The 22,442-nt window shown below is 41.5% G+C and overlaps 1 protein-coding gene across 1 annotated transcript; it reads left to right on the top strand.

Annotated features, from left to right (window-relative positions):
- Nucleotides 1–349: 349 nt before the first annotated feature.
- Nucleotides 350–21,669, top strand: hip1rb (huntingtin interacting protein 1 related b). Its single transcript, XM_015973018.3, has 32 exons — nt 350–566; nt 7,213–7,276; nt 7,767–7,909; nt 7,998–8,054; nt 8,146–8,226; nt 8,302–8,378; nt 8,542–8,603; nt 9,885–10,025; nt 10,112–10,169; nt 11,036–11,111; nt 11,306–11,467; nt 11,546–11,601; nt 11,677–11,749; nt 12,034–12,217; nt 12,304–12,392; nt 12,476–12,592; nt 12,667–12,768; nt 12,922–13,116; nt 14,460–14,607; nt 14,754–14,840; nt 14,945–15,052; nt 15,227–15,363; nt 15,979–16,089; nt 16,195–16,253; nt 16,354–16,384; nt 16,488–16,550; nt 16,665–16,765; nt 16,868–16,973; nt 20,585–20,708; nt 20,799–20,860; nt 20,985–21,211; nt 21,402–21,669. The coding sequence occupies exons 1-32, from the start codon at nt 483–485 to the stop codon at nt 21,403–21,405; spliced, it is 3,189 nt and encodes a 1,062-aa protein (XP_015828504.1). The 5' UTR covers nt 350–482; the 3' UTR covers nt 21,406–21,669.
- Nucleotides 21,670–22,442: the final 773 nt, after the last annotated feature.

Raw genomic sequence — 22,442 nt, 5'->3', positions numbered from 1 at the left:
CAGTAAAATTACCATTTTAATTACTCACAATTTATTTTATTTCCATTACGAAATCCAAAGCCGAGTGAAGTGTCACCTCCACCCACCCACCAGTGATTCATGCCTGAGTTTAATTTCTTGTTTTGTGTCATTGCTGCATTTTAAACCCAGCTGCTGTTGAATGATTATCACCAAAGAAGCAGGAGATAATCCGAAACCTCAGTGATGTGGAGGAAAACCTGCCTGTAGATGGATGATGATGATAATGAATATCCCGCCCCCACCTTTTGGGGGCGGATCCGCCTACGTCACACAATCACTCTCCTACGTCTTCCTCTTCCCTTCAGTCGCGGCGCATCAGCAGTAATGAGGCTGCAGCTCGGAGATGTACTTGACCCACTCAACACGGAGTCTAGTTAGAACAGCCAGCAGCAGTTTGGACCTTTCTTGTGTTTGTCGGAGATTAGTAATCATCACTGAAGCCGTCGGTACCGCCTGATAGGATGAACACCATTCACACGCGCGTGAAAAGCAAGCGGACCGAGGCGCACCTCGGAGCGGAGAGGGATAATTTTGACAAGCAGCAGGTAAACAGAGAGGACGGGTGGTTCTGGTTCTGCTGGGATGAGCTGGGCTTAATTTGGGGCCTGCTGGGGCTTTACCGCATAGGCCACATTCACTGTCACCCAATTAACTGAACCATTTGATGTTTTAAGCTCACAAAAGCCTTTAGCTTCGTTATATTAACTTAAAAACAGAAATGATGAGTAACTGGGTTCGTGTCATTTCTTTGGTCAAACTTTTAACTGTAAAATGTCCCTTTGTAGTAATAAAAGTTAACTGGTGTTTTTGACATGCAGACTGAATGCCAGTGCTGTCACGGCATTCATTCCTCCCCACACCAGTCTAGTCCTTCCTGTTTGGCCACCTTTCTCCTATGACTGGTCTGGCATTGCTCTCTCTCTCTCTTTGGATTGAACACTTCAATTCTTCATCCCACAGGTGTGATGTGACACTTTTAGTTGCCTTTCACTGTAGTAAAACACCTCAATGTGACAAAAATGTGATTCAAAGAAGGCCGAGTAATAAAATCAAACAGTAGAACAGCTGGCTCTTCGGCACCTTCTGTGTTTTGTTATCTTAAAAGGGCAAAGCTTTTCCCTCGCCCAGCGTCTCTTCCTGTAAATGTTTTATTTGCCTTTGAATCACAGAGAGGAGAAGCTGAGGTGGTCAAACCTTTTCAGATTTGCCACCCTTGACATTTCTTAAATATTTTCTTTAAATGAGTTGCTAATATATTAAAACCACCGGTTTGATATACATATATCACAAATTCAAAACGTATTTTGAGTTATGTACAAATTGCGCAAACCCAAGATGACAACAGCAGTTTGAGGAGTCGATTAAAACCTGTTACACAAGTGTACGACGAAATGTGCACACCCCTGCATTAATTTTGGCCGGCTGTGATCATTGTTGCAAAAAGATTGTTTCTTTATCTTGAAGACAAAAATAGCAGGATGAAAGATGACTATTTCTCCATCTGTAGATTACTTTTCTCTGTCTGCTGCACTCCCTTCCTTTGCTGTGGGTTAATCACACCAGATGTTTATCTCGAGTCACAACTGATTTAGTGTGAAACGCCACACGGATACCACTGTCCAAGATTCGGTGCTTGTTAGACAAAGAAAGCTTTATGTGCAAATAAATCGAGATGGCAAATGCGTGGTAGTTAAAGATGCTTATTTTCAAAAACAGTCAGTTTTAGGGGCAAACTGTTACACAATCTGGGAGCCAGGCCTGAAAGTCTCAGCCCCCTTTAGTTTTCAAATTCGCCAGAACATTATCTTGATGGTCCTACAGACTTTTTGAAAAGCATTCTGTGAGCTGATGGACAAAAGTGGAATGCATTCCAGAAAAACAAACCAGAAGTTAAACATGGTGGTGGTAGGGTAATGGTCTGAAAAAGAATAAATGATCGTGCCTCTGAAGATAAAAATCACAAGGCGCTTCACAAGAACAAAATTTAAAAAATAGAGGTTTTAAAATATCAAAATTGGGAAAAGTGGGGAAAAAAAAACAGAGTTGTTGTAACTGATGGAACAATTGTCTTACCTTTGACCTTAAACCGGCTGTTGGTGCTATGAAAATAAACTGTAATTCGGCTGAATTCTTCCTCCTGCCTAAAGTTTAGGTGGTCAGGTTGGTTTGAAGAGTTTTCTATGCCTTATAAATGACATCATTGTCATTTCTAAACTGCATTCTGTCTGCTCAGGTCGTCTTTGTCTGATATTGGAATTTATTTGCTGATCTGGTACAAATAACTGCCAAGAAAACTTGATTGGACAAAAAAAAAACTATATTTGAGTCTTGTTTATGGCTCAGGTCATAAACCCGAGCACTACCCGACTATTGTTTCAGCTGAACGACCATCTACAGACCTACGTTTCTCTCTCTGGTTGTACAAACACTGTTTTAACTCTGGTTCCCGTCTACCTCCGGACCACACAGTAAACCTTTTCACATGCCATGCTCAAGGCAGGACTGATGCACCTTTATTGCAAATCCACGCCTTGTTTGTAAAGCGAAGACGTGGAATGGGAAGGTCAGCACTTATACGTCAGCAGGGAAAGTTCACCCAACCAAAACAGTCTGCGTTTGTCCGCACACCTCGACACGACCCTAAGCTGCCTCTGTTCGCTCTCTGAGAAATGTCAAACGGGAGCGGCTGTGGCTTTACTTGTTTCCTGATGAGGAAACAAATGAGTAGTTTTCCTTTTAAAAAAACTGGAAAACAAAAGCAGGCTTACAGGTGAGCAACACATTTCAAAGAGAAAGGGGGCTGAACCCTGTATCCATGTTTAAATGACACTGCAGACTTTATTTACTGCAGCTCTTTTCAATGGATTCACTGGGCAACATGCAAATGAGGTGGAGAATGAATCTGACATCCCGACTTGGAAATCCGATTACTCCCAATAGAGAACGGCTTTTCCTGAGTGAAAAAAATGAATCGTTTTTAGTTGATAAATCAGCTGATTTTAGCCTCCTGTTGACCGAAACTCCTCTACTGCACATTGTTTCTGCTCTTTATTGTGACCTCTGTGTGTGTGTGTGTGTGTGTGTGTGTGTGTGTGTGTGTGTGTGTGTGTGTGTGTGTGTGTGTGTGTGTGTGTGTGTGTGTGTGTGTGTGTGTGTGTGTGTGTGTGTGTTTGCTTTCTTTTTCCTCCTGTTGCCTGAGCAAGCACCCATCAGGGAGAGAAGAGGGGGATGGGAGTCCTGTAGAGGGTAAACACAGCCTCTAAAGTGGGAGTGAAGACTGAATTAAAAGCACAGAAATTAATTTATTCACTTGTGGGATTTTGTCCACATAATTGATAAATCAGATAAAATGAAAGTGTTGAACACTGAAAACCTGTTTTTTAAATCTGGTTATTATCAGTCACTCTGAGTTTTTCATGCAGCTTGAACATGAAAATAGTCTCTTACACCTTTCTCCAGCATTAGCTTCTGATAGAAAATAGACGGTAGAACGCTAGGATTTGAAAAACCTGACAGATCTAGGTCACACTGCCGCTTGACATTCATGGACCTGCCCATCTTGGCTCATGATGGGGAAAGCTTGTTGGTTTAGCATCCAGGAAACAAAAGGACCTTCTCCTTTTGATGTGAACTTTTTCAGTTTGTAAATGAGCATATGTGGTTTATGGTGTCATCGATGGGTTTTATTAGTGTTTCCTGTGTGTGCACTACAATAGTAGGTGAAGTGGTGAGAAACGACACATCCACTGAGTTCATGTCAGGGTTATTGGCTGCAGTAGTTTAGCCAGAAAAGAGACACAAAATAGAAAATCTGCACGTTGCAGACTTGTTTGATGGATGGTGGAATAATGAATTTAAGAACTAAAATCTGAGCACTTTGTGCCCTGCTAGGACGCATCGTGACTCTAACCTGAGCGACTGGGTGCGAGCTGTGCAGAAGTCTGTGACCTTGTAGGCCAGATCCCGAGCAGCAGACTGTTGAATTAAGCAGATAAAGATCCGTAATAAATGCTCTTAGCTCAGGGCTTTATGTGCACAGAGAAGCAGCGGAGATGCAGTACTTTGACTTCCATCGATGTTTTAAAACAAACTTATGGACCCCCTGCTGAAAACCAAAGGGGGCATGGTGAGCCACGACACCTCATTAAATCAACTTTCTGTGTGTGTGTGTGTGTGTGTGTGTGTGTGTGTGTGTGTGTGTGTGTGTGTGTGTGTGTGTGTGTGTGTGTGTGTTACCGTGCTAATGCTTGCTGGCATTAGACCTTACGGTAGGTTTCAGATTCATCTGGGGCTCTCGCTGTCCTTCCTGCTGGTACGGGAGTGAGGTGTTTGCTGTCATTTATCTTATATTTTTGGAGACAAACAAAAGTTTGACAACTGAAGTGAGACCATAGCTTATAGTATTCTGTATTCAACCACCTTCCAGCTCGTTTTGGATTTTGACGCCCTGCTTTCCGTCCCTTCTTGACCGGCAGCCATGCTGAATGTTCGATGAGGTTCCCTGTAGCTTCGCTGCTCAGCAGCCATCTGTTGGGGCTTCTGTGCCAGGCTCTGTATGCCAGAGCGCTTCCCCCCCGTCCAACCCAATCTTCTACCCCTGCTGTCTGCCTCCTCCCCCCAACAAACCCCTCATTGTCACACAGACATCCACGCCGGCCCCCTTCACTCGCGCTGAGTAAACGAGGGGCTCGCATTTGATTTGAGCCAGAAAGGAGGCAGAAGGATGGTTCTTATTAATCTGTGGAGCTCGAGGCTCAGTCCGAGTTACTGTTTTTGAAGAGAGCTTCAGAATAAATTAAGACCTCTCTGTCTTAATCTGTGAAGTTTTCAACAAGGTAATGGATATGATTTATTTTTAAAAAGACCAAATAACACAAACAACCTCAATCAATAGATGTTTTGGAGCCGTTTGGGATTTTAATTGGGAACATAAGACTGAACATGATGCTAGTAATACCAGAGCAGTTAATGGGATAATTAGTCTTGGCATATATTTTGACATTTCCACAGACGTTGGTTTTTCCAGCTTTCTGGCTTTGTCTTAGACAAATTATTAAAAATCTATTTCTTTTGAGCCCATACTGCAACATGAGGTACATTCTGGCAGCAATCCAGTTTAAAAGTACAAAAAAAAGAACTAAAGTATTGTGGTGGGTTGTACTGGCTCAACCATTTGATCCTTTATTTGGTGTTTGTTGTATCTGAAGTGGGTTAAAACCAGGAGAATAGAGGTCCTGCATTGTCTTGTTTTGTCCATCCCATCCTGCTCGTTCTCAGCAGAGCTGGCTTTACCTGCAGAACCAGTTGAAAAGCAGCTTGTTCAGTGTCTCGTGGTGACGCACCATCCATTCTCCCAGGTTCATTAAAGGTGTCGCATTTTGAATTGGTGTTTGACCCAAGTTTTCACAGAAACCTTGAACCTATTGTTTCATAAAGGCGGCACCAGTGCTGCCTATTTATTTCTGTTGTATAACACTGATCTGCTCATCATGGATGTTTCAATGACAAGATAACATTTGCTTGATTTTAAAGTAAGCAGCTTTCTCTCTATGATCAATTAGTAAATCTGTACTGAATGTACATTAAACTAAGCCATTATTGCTGTTGCTTCAAAACAGTTGGATCCTGTTGATGCATGTTTGTGTTGCTTTCATCATCACATATTGGTGGTTTTAGTTTTTTTTTGTACTTTAAACTGATCAGGCCCTGCTCTGCACTTTGACCACCTGATGTAATTTTAAAAGCATGAAAACAACGTTTAAACATGTGTTTAGTGCTTTAAAATACACCAGACATCACATGACTGTTGTTGCATGGGTTGTAGGTGGTCCTATAGCTGGTTATGTGGGTGAAAAATAATTAGATTTTGCCACATTTTCATATTATTAAAATAATTTTCTTGAGCCATTATGTGCTAAAGTGACCCTTTACAGGATTAATGAAAGGCCACCTTGCCCCTATCGCCCCTGTGGCCAGAATATTCCACAGAGTGGGCTGCTCTGTTGGGACTTGCCAACAGCTGACATACCTGGTGCTGCAGTCTGCTTCCAGCACATTTCCTGCATGTTTTAGGTCACGAACACAGCTGATTTGTTTAATTTAGTGATGAATCACTAGCCTAGTGAACTAGACCAAATTCTTGCTTTGCAAAGTTTGGTCTAGGCATGCTCCATTGGAACCACCGCAGCTCCTACCAGGCCTCTGGCTGGCCAATCACGACTCTCTAGAGGGGTTTCAAACACATAAAGAGCTGTGATTGGTCCATAATGGTGGGCCAATCATAGTGCTCTATCTGCTTAGTGAACAAATCACAGAGCTTTATCCGCTTTGTGGGCCAATCAGGGCACTCTATATGCCTGGTGGGTGGGATGATGCAACAGAGTGAAACAAGAGTATGTCACATTCATTGTCCAGTGGAATGCGGAGATCATTTGAAAGACAACGGTAGAACCCGCCCCACAACCGAGAGCCATCAATGGAGCATGGCCAGACTAAATAATACATTTATTTAAACATTTATTTAGTCTGGCTTGCCAGGCTAATGAATCACTCTTGTAGACGCTTTTGAACGCTGGGAGACGTTTCAGCAGTTAGACTAAGGTGTTAAAAAGACAAATGCACAGCCGAGGAGATACGTTTTGCTTTCGGTTCTACAAACTTAGACTAGGGGGTGCTAAAAGCAAGCCAAAACTGCCTAGTTCTAGCCTGGCAAGCCAGACTAAATAAATGTATTATTTAGTTGCCAGACTAAATAAATGTATTATTTAGTCTGGCAACGCTCCATTGACGGCTCTCGGTTGTGGGGCGGGTTCTACCGTTGTCTTTCAAATGATCTCCGCATGCCACTGGACAATGAATGTGACATACTCTTGTTTCACTCTGTTGCATCATCCCACCCACCAGGCATATAGAGTGCCCTGATTGGCCCACAAAGCGGATAAAGCTCTGTGATTTGTTCACTAAGCAGACAGAGCACTATGATTGGGCCACCATTATGGACCAATCACAGCTCTTTATGTGTGTGAAACCCCTCTAGAGAGCTGTGATTGGCCAGCCAGAATGCTGTTGGGGCTGCAGAGGTTCCAGTGGAGCGTTCCTAGACCAAACTTTGCAAAGCAAGAATTTGGTCTAGTTTACTAGGCTAGCCTAGTTCCCCAATAACATCTAATACAACTTTTTTTCTCCTTTCAGCTCAGCAGCATCAGCAAAGCCATAAACTCCACAGAAACGCCCGTGAAGGAGAAACATGCACGCCGTATCCTTAATTTTTTTAATTTATTAATAATTATTATTTAACAAAACGGTGACCAAGAAGCACTTCTTGCACTAAGAAAGGCTATTTAAGTGATGCACCTATGTGTGCTTTTAAAGTTAATGTCTTATGCAGACACAGTTGAAGCACACTGGACTTTTATCAACAGTCTTGATAGCCAATAAAAGGCTCTCTGGAACTACTTGTGTAGAATGTGATTTTGGATGTAATCATCACAAAGCTGCAATTTGGAACAAAATGCTTTTGCAATTCCAATCCGACTCCTTTGATAGAGAAAGCAGAGAAAGTCAGACTGATACTAGTGGTGTTTGAAGGTTATTTCTTAAGCTGTAACCAAAATCAGGGATGAAATTTGATAGCAGACAGGCATAATAAAATGCTGATTATGAAATTCAGTAGTTGCACATGTCCAGTTGTATCGGCTGTGATTCTGTGGTAGACTTTTTAAATTATTCCTGAATGATGAAAACAGGAATCATCCTGGGGACACACAGGGAGAAGGGAGCCTACACCTTCTGGTCCTACGCCCAGGGCTTTCCTCTGGCCAGCAGCTCCATCCTGGGCTGGAAGTTCTGTCACGTACTGCACAAAATCCTGAGAGATGGACATCATAATGTAAGGACCAGAGCCCCTAATCCCCTTGTTGCTAAACTCTACAAAGCACCAGACATTGCATGGTTAAATGTTTGTCCAACCCTCATAGGTGCTACAAGACTGCATGAGACATCACAGTTCTCTGGTTGAAGTTGGAAAACTATGGGTGAGTTCCAGAATCTCTTCCTAAACCTTTTACTTAAAGTTAAATCTATTCCAAGAGTTAATTTGTGTTTTTCTTCTCCTGCGGTTTTCAGGGTCAGATCCATGACAAATATGGACAGCTGGTGGTTCTGTACACCAAGCTGCTCTGCAAAAAACTGGAGTTTCATTCAAAGGTAAATGAATTTCCGGTGCCTTTATTGAAGTAAAACTTTAACTCGAGCTAAATTTAGGATTTTTCACTTGCCTAGCATGCAGAAATCCCCCCAAACCTGGAGGTCACAGATGAAGTCCTCGAGCGAACTGCAGGTTCAGACGTTAGTAATGTGTACGTATCAAAACTTTGGTAAAGTAACAGCTGGTTTAGGGATTGGTTGCTCATCTGTTGTGTGAGCCTCATTACTTTTGACATTTCAGTAGTTCGGTGCAGCATTGTGCTGTGTGTGAGGCTTCCTTTCTATTTAACAAAGATATCAACTTCTGTTCTGCAGGTTCCAGCTCACAGTGGAGGTGTTTGATTACATGGACACAGAGCTGCGACTGGCCGAGACAGGTGAAAGCTAAAACTCCTCCTACCTTTTCCCTCATCAGGGCTCTCCAAGCAGGAGAAACCTGAACCTCTGGCATTATCTATTGATGCGCAAAAGAGCTAACATAGGAAGCTATTGGTTTGCTTTTTTTTTTTTCTTTTACAGACTCTGATCAGTGACTTGAATTGAAAAAGGGTAGAATGCCTTCTCCAGGTCAGGGACGAGGTTCTGCCTCAAGTGGAGGAGTTTTAGTATCTCGGGGTCTTGTTCATGAGTGAGGGGAAAAATGGAGTGTGAGATCGTCAGGCAGATTGGTGCCGAGTCTGCACTGATGTGGGCGTTGTACCGATCTGTCGTAGTGAAGAGAAAACTGAACCGGAAGGCAAAGCTCGATTTATTGGTCGAGCTATGTTCCTACCCTCACCTATGGTCACGAGCTTTGGGTGGTGACCAAAAGAACGAGATATTGGACACAAGCGGTCAAAATGAGTTTTCTCCGCAGAGTGGCTGGGCTCTCCCTTAGAGATAGGGTGAGAAGCTCTGTCATTCAGGAGGGGCTCGGAGTAGATCTGCTGCTCCACCTCACCGAGAGAGCCAGTTGAGGTGGCTCAGGCTTCTGGTCAGGATGCCTCTTGGACGCCTGCCTGGTGAGGTTTTCCAGGCACGTCCAACTGGGAGGTGGCCCCAAGGGAATACTCAGGACACGCCTGAGAGACTATGTCTCTTGGCTGGCCAGGGAACACCTTGGGATTCCCCCGGAGGAGCTGGCCCAAGTGGCTGGGGAGACGGAAGTCTGGGCCTCTCGACTTGGGCTACTGCCCCCGCGACCCGACTCCGGATAAGTGGCTGAAAATGGATGGTTAATTAGCGACTTGGTCTAGTTTGAACTCTGCTTTGTTTTTGATTTTTACTGGTAAGGAAATGCCTGTACTCATTACAGCGATTTCCTCCTATTTAGCGGTAATGACATCTTCCTCCTGCATCTGCAGGGTGGAGGCTCAGAACTAAATTTGCAGCATGTTGAGGATAAATATAGGTCACAACCTTGGTTAAGGATTTAAATTTTCGAGTAAAAATGTAAAAACTGAGAGTGACCTGGTGTTTCTTTTTCCTCAGCAGAGCTGTTTTAGGATTGGGTTGGTTTAAATATTGCAATGAGCCCACATTAATTATCCATGGAGGTTTGGACACTTTTGTGAGAACACCGTTGACCTGCACAAAAACGTTTAAAAACAAAAGACTGAAAACTCTTAAGACACCTAAATGTGGCATTTTTTTTCCCATTTTTGATTATTTTCCTACAGTGTTGCGGCAATTGAACTCGTCCATCGCCGTTAGCAGTCTTACATCAGGTCAGTGCCGCCTGGCTCCCCTCATCCAGGTCATTCAAGACTCCAGCCAGCTCTACCACTTCACAGTCAAGCTGCTGTTCAAGCTGCATGCCTGTAAGAATACCCGTCATCCCCAAATAACGCTTCATGGAAGTGGAATCTTTGTTTATCTGTGTCTCAAATTTGCCTGATCATTTCAGGTCTCCCTGCTGATACCCTACAAGGTCATCGCGATCGTTTCCGCGAGCAGTTCAACAGGTAAGCCACTCCTTTAGAATCATTACATCAAAGTTTTAATTTAAGCCAAAAATATGCAATCCTGGATGATCCTCTACCCAGTAACCACGGCACCAATCACACGCCCCACCTTCTGTCATGGTGTTACAGTCGCATACTTTTTCTGTTGTGCCTTTTGGGTTCAGTGAAAGTCCTTCGAGGGTAATTTGTCCCACACTGAACAGCTGTGATTGTGACATTTTTTATATAGTTTGCTTTAACCTACCTCATTTATGAACAGCGGTGCCTCAAAGGGGTGGCCAAATATGCCCCCCCCCCCCCCCCCCGCAAAATCTTTGGCCAACCCCCTTAATAAATCACAATCATCTTTAATCAAATAAATGTTAAAGGGAAAAAAATACACTTATTTAATTTAATTTTGTTTAATCAATCACAATTTAGATATATAAAAATGTCACTGATGCTCACCATTTTCAAAAAAGAAGTCCCAATATCTTTTATGGATTTTTTTTTTTTTTTGAGACAATTAAAGTAAACTTATAAAATTTAAAACTTTGGAGAAAAAATTCATGGAAATAACTGTATGAAGTGTCGTCCATTTCCCCCCTAAGTGTTTACGGTAAATGTGTTGGATGTAATTGTTTTTTTTTAAATGAAAAATAATGAAAGAGCAACACTGCACAGCTACAAGCCAACTCTACCAGAGTTGCCAAGGGGACCAACTTGGTGTGCCTTCCTAAAAATGTCACTGGCCCCCCTATGAAAATGTTTTTGGTGCACCACTGATTATGAAAGATTATACCTAAATGATGCATATCAGCGACAGAAGCCTGTGTATTTTGTGCATTAACATGAGGTGACTAATGGATGTTTTCCTTTATTCACAGTCTTAAGAACTTCTTTAACAGAACCAGAGAGATGGTGTTCTTTAAGAGACTGATCCAGATTCCCAGGCTGCCTGATGTAAGTGCTGCTGAGTCAGGTCCTCATTCTTTTCACCTGATGCAGCTACTTTATTTCTTGCAAGCGTATTATTTATAAAGTCACCTATTTTTTGCTGAGTTTTAATTAAACCGTGTTTGTGAGTAAAAAGTAATGTTCAGCTTTATTTTCCACCAGCTCTGAATGGTACTAATACCTTGTCCTTCTGCCATCAGTCTCCGCCTAACTTCCTGCACGCAGCCTCCCTGGCCAAACACGTCAAGCCGGTGGTGGTCATCCCTGATGATGACGAACCAGAACAAGATGAAGATGATGAACCAGAGCCGCTCGTTGAAGTCAGTCACACCTCAGCATCTAATGTTCAGACACAGCCACAGGTATGGGAACCCAGTCACAGATGTTTTCAACAGTTTTTTTTTCTTTAACCTTTTTTCTAATCTATTTTTCTTATTCAGCAAATGGACATATTCGATCAGACATTTGGACCTCCAAATGGCGGCTTTGATGAAAGGTGAGCCACATTTGTTTTCTTTCCCTCTGCATGGTTTGGCTTTTGAGTGTTGATGGTGGGTTTGCTGTCCAACAGGGATCTGCAGATCGAGTGCCTGAAGACGGAGCTTGAAATGTTGAGAGCGGACCTGGAGAGGATGAAATCAGAGGTAAGATTTGCTGAGTAGCCTGGTGCTTGAGAGTCAGCCTTCTTTTCCCTTGTTTGTGTGACAATAAAAGGCACAGTGATCTATGTGCACAGGAATCTGGGTCATGCTGCTTCTGAGCATGTAGAATGTACCAAGTAATCTCTAAAAGGAGTTACACAAGTCCTCTTGAGAAGTTTAGTTTGAATTGAAATGATTTAAATTTCATGACTATGTTTCTGCTACATAATAAAAAATTCCCACTTTAAGTCTTTACTGCGTCTAAATTGCATTTTGTGTTGCAAAAGGCTCAACGCTATGTCACGCAGCTCAAATCCCAAATCAACAGTTTGGAGGCCGAATTGGATGAGCAGCGCGTGCAGAAACAGCGTGCTCTTGTGGAAAACGAGCAGCTGCGCATGGAGCTGGACACAACGCACCTTCGAATTGCAGAACACGAGAGCTTACAGATCACCTTCATCGAGGCGGAGAGTAAGTTGTGCCTTGAAATCCCATTTTGACCAGAAATTGCTGTGATCACAAGCATGATTACACGTTTGTTATCTTCGTTTGTTCAGAAAAGGCTCAGGCCACCGAGCAGCGTTACAACAAGCTGAAAGAGAAGCACACCGAACTGGTGGCCAGCCACGCTGAGCTGCTCCGCAGGGTATAGGCTCCAGACCAGTTAAGGTGTATCTGCTTTCAATTACACGTCAGCACCTGGCCTGAAATGTGTTAATGTGCTAACAGAGTGCAGACACTGTGAAGATGCTGTCGGTAACCCAGCAGACCCAGGAGGAAGTGGAGAGGACCAAACACCAGCTGTCCTTTGAGGTGGAACGGATCAAACAGGAGTCAGAGATGAAGGTTGGTTTGGGTTTTTAGGGACTTTATGGATGTAGATGATGGAATTTTTTTAAAACTAAGTAATGTTTCTATAGTTAGAAGAGCAGAGGTTTGAGGTGGAGCGAGTGAGAAGAGAGCTGCAGGAGAAGATGGCAGAAGTGATGCATATCAAAGCAAATCTGCAAAGCAGTGAAAAGGTGAGCGTGCATCTGGGGTTGCTTCATTGATTTAGTAATCAGAGGTTTCATCGTCCCTGCTCAAGGCGAGAGCCGTTTCCGGATGGACATCTCCGTCTCAGCCATCTGCCCTTTCTGGCAACTCTCATTGCTCTTTTTCTTTTACTTTGACAGACGTCGGAGCAAATGAGCAGCTCAATGACAGCTCTGCAAGCGGAGAAGGAGCGTCTGATGCGATCTGTGAGTGAGAAGGAGGCGGAGCTGTCGTCTCTGCGGCAGGCGTCGCAGCTGCAGCAGTCGTCACTTCAGCAGGAGCGAGAGAGGAGCAGCAGGGAGCTGGGAGAGCTGCAGGGCAAGCTGAAGGAGAAGGTCAGTCAGGACGGTGGAGCCTGAACACTCTGCAGTGCAGACATTTGTCTTCTCGCAGCAGCATTTTTGATTGCTTTATTAAAAGCACATTGAATCATAAATTTTGGTTTTGAACAAGTTGTTTTTATGTTTAGATGTTTATTTTACGCAAAGATAAGTTAATTTTCCGACTAAGGATGAACAAAGGGATGCTTGATGGGTTTTTTAAAATACTAGTTCATTCAGCCATCTTATTCTGCCATGATAAAAGCTCTAAAGAGCTCTTCAGATCACAAAAACAGGCCTGTGAATGAAGTCTTTAACAGAAGGGTCAATAGCTGGAAAGGGGCCATATAGAAGTTGTCCACATGTAGCATCCATAACTGGCAACCGCTTAACTCATTCACTGCCATTGACAACTAAAGTCGTCATTTTAAACCCAACCGTTCACTGCCAATGACGATTAAAGTCGTCATATGCATTTTTTTTACTGTGTGGGCATCGGAACGAGCCCCCACACTGTGAGAAAAAACATCTTAGCTCTTCTTTAAAAAACTGTAAAAACAGTGAGGAACGCTGGCATCAAATGAGTTAAAAAGGATGAAGGAGACGGGCTGTAAAGCAGGATGTGGGTGAATTTGTATATCTGGACTTTTGTTGTTACAGCACAAGCTTAGAAATGAATCATAAACATATGAGTGACATCTTTTCATCTAACACGATCATGGGATGTTGCCGTATTAGACGGACTTTTACTTTGTATTTCAGACTGAAGAATTTCAAGTCCAATGCTTTTTTTCCTATGGGGTTTGAGCCGGTTAGGAAATGTCAGTGAAAATCTTCTGTTCCGTGTTATTCCCAAAACAGTCGTGTCCAAAACATCAGCTGACATTGTTCACTTTTTGTTTGTCAAACATTACCTGTTACAATAAAGTTGGAAATATGCAGAATTACTGTTGTGACAGTCCAGAGAAGAGTTACAGATTTTTTTTACTGTTCTGAACATATTATTTGTAATAATTAGAAAATTCTTGAAAAAATATTTGAAAGGCCTGCCAGCCTGCACAGTTAAACGTTTTTTGCAATTTTTTTCCTAACAAGGTTGCCACGGTAACTCGAAACACTTTGAAAAGCTATGTTTGGATGAGCACCCCAAAACCATATTGAGTCACCCCAAAATAGTTATTATTATACTCATTATCATTATTAATAGTAATAATCTAAAATGCTTTTAATGTGAGGATTGTGTATTCGTAGCTGGGTGGGTATCATTAAATGCTTGGATACATGCATATGCAGTCTAGCGTTGGAACAATTATGTAATCATGCCTGTTTATGTGTTCTGTTTTGTTTGTTTTAAACAGACGAGCCAAGAAGAGCAGATGAAGAAGAAGCTTCTGGAAGAGCAGTTTGCTTTGCTGCAGGGAGCCATAGCAGAAGCTGAAAACATCATCCAGGATGCTGCTGCCAAGCTGGATGATCCTCTCCACATACGCTGCACCAGCTCTCCGGGTCAGACCACCTCTGATGTTTCAAACTGAAATAAACCCATTACCAACAGATGAAATTAAAAAGAGAACACAAACTGATCTTTATTTCACATGGCTATGTGTTTGATTTAACTTTTTAATGTAACGCTCTGGCTCTCGTTCAAACAGATTACCTCATAAACCGGGCAGAGGCCACGCTGAGCTCCATCGACAAAGTGAAAAAGGGCCATGCAGATTATCTGCATAACATGTTTGGTGAGTTTCTCTAATTTCTAATTTAACTTGACCTCGAAACACTGTGTTCTAAATTCATCTGGTTTTCTAAAGATGCTTCTTTCTTCCTTTCTTCTTGTAACCAGATGCTGGAGGACTGCTGAGAGCTCTGACCCAGTTCTCTCACTTGGCTGCGGACACAATCGTTAACGGCAGCGCTACCGCACACATGGCACCCACTGATCACGCAGATAGTAAGAAGAATATCAATTTCCCTTTTATTACTTGTGCATTCTCCACGGCATTTATTAACAGAGAAAACAAATATTAGTTTACTAATAACACTCTCAGATCCATAGAAACAATTTTGGATACAAGGTTGTTTCTGAACAGAAAATGCAGAAGTGTGAGCATTTGATGCCCTACAGGACTGACGGAAAATTGCAGAAGCTGTGCCACACAGAGTCTTGATTACCTGAAGGATTTGAAGTCCAAGGACACCCTCCAGAAGGCAGATCCAGCTTCTGTTCGCATAATCGTACAGAAGATCCTGCATTTGGGTCAGGTGAGAGAAATCTGAACAGACCTGCAGGTTTTTGTGGTGCAGTGTGACATTTGAGTCTAATTTATAGAAGTTTGGTGGCAGAATGCATCACTGCTAAATGTTTCAGTCCGAGGAATCCTCAGGAATCTGCTGCAAAAAAGACCAACTGTGCGTTATATTTAACTCACCTTTTGAGAGTTTCTGCAACTTCTGGTTTGCTTTAAAAACACACTCCAGCAATCCAGCTGCTGTCCAGACAAAGAAACCCATCCATATCCCCATAAATCCACTCATCCATTATAATCATAAAAAAAATGAAGTGAAATAAAGGGAGAAAAGGAAAATGTAAAGAATGAAAACTATAAAACAGTATAAGTCTGTGCAAAGTTATGCATTTTAAAGGTTCTATGGGGGAAAATGAGCTTCAAAAATTGTGCAAAGATGCAAAAAATAGTGCAGGGTTGTGATAGAAACAATACAGCAAGAGCCACAATATTTGCTCCAATCAGCTGTTTAGGAGTCTGATAGCAGATGGCGCAGTTTACACATCTCACACTTCTTACCTCTGGCATTAACTGTGTATTTTAGGTAAACTAATCAAACAATGAAATGGAAAAATCAATTTGATTTCTCTAGGAGCTGCGGCCTAAAGGAATGGACATCCGTCAGGAGGAGCTGGGCGATCTAGTCGATAAGGAAATGGCAGCAACATCAGCAGCTATTGAAGAGGCAGTTCGTAGAATTGACGTGAGCACTCGATGACCTGACACTATACGACCCGTCTGATTAAATGGCCCATGTTTAGTGTATTATTTGTAGATAACTGAAATTTATTATGGTTTGAATCTTTAGGAAATGATGAATCAGGCACGAAAGGATACATCCGGAGTTAAACTGGAGGTCAATGAAAGGTTTGTGCTTTTTAAATTAATTCAAATATTGAGTCAAATATTCCAGATTTTTATAAATATTTAAATCCAAACCCCGTTGCTTCTTGCTCTTTTATTTCAGGATTCTTTTTAGCTGCACAGATCTGATGAAGGTAAAAAAAAACAGCCCCCCCCCCCCCCCTTGCAAACAATGTGGCATCTTTCAATGTGGGTGTTTTTCCTCACTCTGTTTTCTCATCATCGGCTCTCCTTCAGGCTATTCGCATGCTCATCATCGCATCCACGGACCTGCAGAAGGAGATTGTCGAGGGCGGGAGGGTGAGTCAGCGTGTTTCTAATTTTAAATCCAAAGTTAAGCATCAGTTTCTGAATAGGATGTTTGGTTCCTTTTAAAGGAGTTCATCTAACTGTGCTGATGTTTTGCTCTTTAAGGGTGCAGCCAGCATTAAGGAGTTTTACGCTCGAAACTCTCGTTGGACCGAGGGACTCATCTCTGCTGCCAAGGCTGTGGGATGGGGAGCCTCAGAGTTGGTGTAAGTTCCCGTTTGAAAATTTGCATGGCTGTTTATTGTTGCTGCTGCATTCACAGTTGACGGGAAGCATGCAGAGATTAATGTTTTCCTGCTTTCTTGCAGAGACTCTGCTGATAAGGTGGTGCTGCACATGGGTAAATATGAGGAGTTGATCGTCTGCTCTCATGAAATCGCTGCAAGCACGGCTCAGCTGGTGGCTGCCTCAAAGGTAACATGTGAATTATACCTGACAAAAAAAAGTGGTGTACAATCATGAAATGTGATGGATAACACTGTAGTTTATTAAATTGATAGAAAAATTCAAATATTTTTAAGGTGGAATTAATCCACTGTTTTAATGTTTTATCACTTGATTTAGCTACACATCAATTGATTAGAATAATTTAGCATTTTTTAGGGTCAGTTTCAGAAATCAGATAAAATTTGAATCCGAGATGAAGAAGCAACCAAAACCGATTTTATTCTCAGCTGATTGTTGCCTTGGTTCTTTCAGAGGGGATGGTTTGATCATAGTTCATGTTACTTTGACATAAACCTTCCATGCTTTAGTACGAACTTGAATATAAAATTTGTCAAACCAAGGTGAATCTTTTTTCTGTTAAAGTAACAGAACGGTTTCCTGCTTTTCTGCCCTACTGGTTGAAAGTGGAACTACAACTATTGTAAAACACCCTGCAGCAGCCTGCTGTAGCTAGTGCTAACAATGAGCTAACACTAACATTAGCCAACTAATACTAAAATAAACCACGATGTTAGAAGATCCACTTTGTTGGACAAAAAATATTATTCCTTACAAGTCCAGTAGCAACAAAGCTAGGTCACCATCAGTCCGTGATTTCATGGTCTCCTTCAGTTCCTTCAAACAAGTGTAGGCCACGCTGATGTTCACTCTGGTTTTAGCTCTTTGCTTCACCTCCTAAAGCCTGAGTCATGCTTCTGCGTCTGCATCAGTGCGGAGACACGCAACACCATTATCCGTCCTTGCGGGGCTTCTGGAGGATCCCCGAAAGGACGGACTGAGTCGAGCCCTCTTTTCTAAACATCCGTCCGTCGAGATGGAGAACGCAAGCTTGTGATTGGTCAGGGCACCGCTGTCATCTACACCGCCGCCATTGCGCCCTCAAAAACATAGAGAGCCGAGGATAACCAGCGGCAGACACGGAGAAGCTTGAGGAATTCCTCGCGAAAAAATTCTAAAAATACGAATGTTTGATTCCCCCGTGACTGGAGGAGTGAAAAGACGCGCAGCGAGCGTTTTATTTGTGGACAGAAATGACAGGAAACGTGGGTTTAGAGGTGGCGAGCGCATGAAGAGGTGGAGGAGAATGAGACAAATTTGTCTGTGTTAAAAAGTCTCTTATATACAAAAAACACAATATAAACACACTATCTTTGACCGGATACATGACAGTATACCCAGGGACGAAATTTTGATTTCAGAAGTGGGGGGGACACAGCAGGCTTGTGCGGATTTGGGGTGGGGGTGTTATGTAAAGACCCTTTGACACGTCACATGCCCATCTCAATAATTTTTCCATCCTCAATATATATATATATATATATATATCAAAGTTAAAAAATGTACAACTCTATTATCATTAATATTTATTATCATTATTGAAGTGCAGTTTTGGCTGTTGACAATGGATAGGCCATTGTATTTATTGTTTTGGGTCTTTTTTTATTGTTTTTGGTGCAACATTTTCTAACAGGGAGTGAGATTCTTTTTTTTATTTAATTTTTGTTTGTTATTTTTATTCATTTAGAAGTTCTGGTTCTGGACATTTCAATGTTAAATGAAGGTTTATTTGTTGCATTTTAAAGGGTGTACTTGCATTATTATGATATATTAACATTATATTAGTGGTTATTTTGGTCTAGATAATGTTGACAATGATATCGTTTATCATCAACAATTTGTTGGACAAAATATCATCCAGCAAAATGTGTTACTTTCCCAGGCCTAGTCAAAAGTATAAAAAGTATTTATACATAAACGGTCCCTCCTGAGATCTGGCCGTTTGTTCATTTGCTGTGTTAGAGGACATGCTGAACTAATGTTTTACACATGATCATCACCCTAACATTTGTCACAATGATCAATTTTATGTCTATCGTATCTTCATTATTTCAACCTCACCTGTGAGCCTCCAGCCTCTGCTCCATCTCCTCCAGGCTCTCGTCCTCCATCTCCTACAGCCTCTCCTGCTGTACCTTCACCGGTCTCTCCTCCTGCATCTCTGTCAGTCACCTGAAAAAAAGATGCATGAACTATAAACAGTGGGAGATTTTGGAATGGAACAAACAGAAATATTTACAGGATGGTTCTAGTATGATTCACAATTATTATTAATATAATGTGTAAATTATTCATTACCAATTTGAGTGTATAAAAACATATTAAATATGTTTTTTCCCTTAAAAGTGTTTAAACAGTTGTTGCATTTCAACACACAAAAAATAAATGGAAAAAATAAGATAAATCTAATGAAAAGAGTACATCTTTGACATTAAGCTTAAAAAAATCTGTTGACGATGATACTGTTCATTTTTCAGAGCTTTTTAATGTGAACATATACATTGCAATAGATAAGTTTACAATAAAGTTAAATGATAAAAGTTTTGAAGTTACACTTCTACTACTACTAGTAATAATAATCATGATAATAGTAATAATAATAATAAATAATAATAATTATAATAATACGAATAAATTGTGTCTGAGGAGTCAGTTATGTGGAGGAGATGAGTTTGTAAAAGTTAGTTTTGAGTATGTTTGTGAAGGAGGAGGTGAGTCTGAGCTTAATGCAGCGGTGTCACATGTTCCAACTTACGTTTTGACTTTGAAAGAAGTCTCTTATATCCACTTTTCGTTTGTTGACATGCTGCCTCCTGGCTGTGCCTAACTACCAAAGACTCACAAATGAACACTTATTCAAATGTTATGTAATGGAAGCTGAGCTGAGCTCTGATATTACACAGCGTCTAGTTGACGATGTGACTCAGTACCGGTGTTCCCTAGCGGCTCCAAACTAGCAAAACAACGTGAGCACGTTCTGACTGTTTACAACTTGAGTGACAGCAGCATCAGCCAATAATACGTTAGCAAGTATCAGCAGAGCCAATAGATTAGCTTTCGGTCCTAGTGCTCAATCAAATCCATTTAATGGAGCGTAATATTGTTTTTGGACGGAAAAAAGTGAAGGGGACCGAAACTGCCTTTTGAAAAAGTGGGGGGGACATGTCCCACCCGTCCCCCCCCAAAATTACGTCCCAGAGTATACCACAGAACAGTGCTACGCCCTCTGCTGTCCTGGCGGGGAATTGCTTTGCAACACTCCCCAGGAGACGGAGAAGTATGAGGACAAAATATCTCCGTCCGTGCGTGTGTGTCTCTCCCTTTTGGAGCTGACGGAGAAGCATGACTCAGGCTTAAGACATTAGTCTCTTACATTCACTTCCAGGCTCCGCCATTATGCCAACAGAAAAAGCAAAGTAGCTTATCTATTTTTTTTGTGCTTTTTATTGTCAATCGGCAAACTGAAATTGCTAACCATTCGCATTACAACCAACAGCCATAAAGCGGTTAAAGAACGCCCCCTGAGACACCTACCCACTCCACAGAACTATTAAGTGTGGGTTTTGGTCAGCAGAGGGCTGCAGAGTGGTGTCAAGAATATGAAACTGGTCAAGTTTCTAACTCAACAATCACTGAGATCAGTGTTAAAGCTCTAGCTTAAAGTTAAAAAATATATTACATTAACGTAAACCCAAAGCTTTTGACTAAACCGGCTTTAACCACTGCCCTTTTGCTCTCAGGTCAAAGCGGATCGCAATAGCACAAAGCTGACCGTTCTCCAGCAGGCCTCTCGCCTTGTCAACGAGATGGCAGCTAATGTGGTGGCTTCCACAAAGACGGGCCAGGAGAACCTGGATGACAAAGGTGAGTAGATTTATATTTGTGTTACAAGATGATCACAAACTCTGAAAAACCTCTAACCTGTCTGTTGATAACCTTTTTATAAATGAACAGAAACCATGGATTTCTCTGGGATGTCTCTAATTAAGTTGAAAAAAGAAGAGATGGAGTCACAAGTAAGTCAACGGATTCCGCAGTGATGAAAATCTTCTCACATTTAAATTTTGATTGTTATAGAACCAAAATAAATCCAACACATTTTCATTCAGTCGATGAGCTTTTTGTTTCCAAACCTTTCAGGTGAAGGTGCTAGAACTGGAAACTCAACTGGAGAACGAGCGCCTCCGTTTGGGTGAGCTGAGGAAGAAGCATTATGATTTGGCTGGAGTTCCTTCAGTGCAGGTTTCTGAGGGGAACGAGGAAACCTCCTCGCTATTCCGTTCTGCAACCATGTCACCCAAGCCTATCAAACCTGCTCCCATGAGGAAACCTCCACTGGCTCAAAAACCCGGCATCCCACCAAAGCGGTAGGTGGACCAGTGACTGATGCTTCAAAAGACTTTCTTTTTGTCATAAACACTGCAAATATTTATTGGGATTAAGCTAAAATTGTGCAAAATACTTATTTCGATGTGAATGAATTGTGTGATTTGAGTCAAAGCCAAACTTCTGCTGTTCTGATTTGTATTGGTAACTTTTATTTCATTCTTGTTGCAGTTGAAGTAAAAAAGGAGCAAAGGCCGAGAATATCCGACTACGAGATGCCTGGATTGCAAGTTTCTTGTAGTTGCATGTCGACAGTTTTGTGTTGTCAAATTTCTTATTGTTTTCGTAATTGGTCCTTTTTATTTTTGCCAAAATGGCTCAGAAGCCAGGTGTTGTTGTTTTTTTTTACCCTTTATGCCTACAGGGGTACATCTTTACCCCTTTGACTTTTTCTACATAACACATTATATACATATATTTAAATTTTAATATTTAACATTAAGAACACACTTTTTTCCATTTCAGACTAATTTTAAATTATTTTCTGCATTAAAGAACTACTACTAGTTTCTCTTTTTTAGAATACAAACTTTAACATTGACCAGAATCCAATAACCTATGTTGTACTTGGTGGTGAACAGCTAGATTTGATCATGTTTAATCCAGCCTTTTTGCACACCATTTTGAACGTTCATTGTTGAGCACATCACACTTTTTAATGAAAACTGCTGTATTGCTGTTTCATGATTTGAGGGTGGGAAAGGAAACTGGGGAATCACTTTGTGTGTCCGTGTTGCTGCAGAAGTTTGACATACCTCTAGCTTTGCCTTCATGTGCAAATAGCTTTCTTAAGATTGTCTTTGAGGCCTTGAAATATACTTTACAAATGCATTAAATAATACTTGTAAAGATATGCAGTCTGTATAAGAAGGTGCAATTAATTCTACATTTATCTCTTGAATGTCCCTTTACAAAACAATAGTTAATGCCTATATGTAGATGTAATGCTTGCAGACAAATTATATTGGATGTAGGTGTACTTATCAAATGCTTCTTTTTAGGCAAATATAAAAATGTTGGGTTAGTTAATATACAACATCAAGATGTCCATTGCCACTGGAAGCCTTTCTTACGGAGTCCTAAAATTTTTATGTTCTGTCCTTTCCTCTGTTTGAAATGTCTTTCTACTCTCAGAACTGTTAATATATTTTAGTAAAGATGTTGGTGGCTTTCCCTTGTAAGAAGTGTAAATGTCATACAAATAATAAATGT

The sequence above is a fragment of the Nothobranchius furzeri genome, chromosome 17 (assembly GCF_043380555.1).
Source record: "Nothobranchius furzeri strain GRZ-AD chromosome 17, NfurGRZ-RIMD1, whole genome shotgun sequence".
NCBI lineage: Eukaryota > Metazoa > Chordata > Actinopteri > Cyprinodontiformes > Nothobranchiidae > Nothobranchius > Nothobranchius furzeri.
Note: the sequence above shows the minus strand (reverse complement) of the source record. Positions and strands in the feature narration are given on the sequence as shown.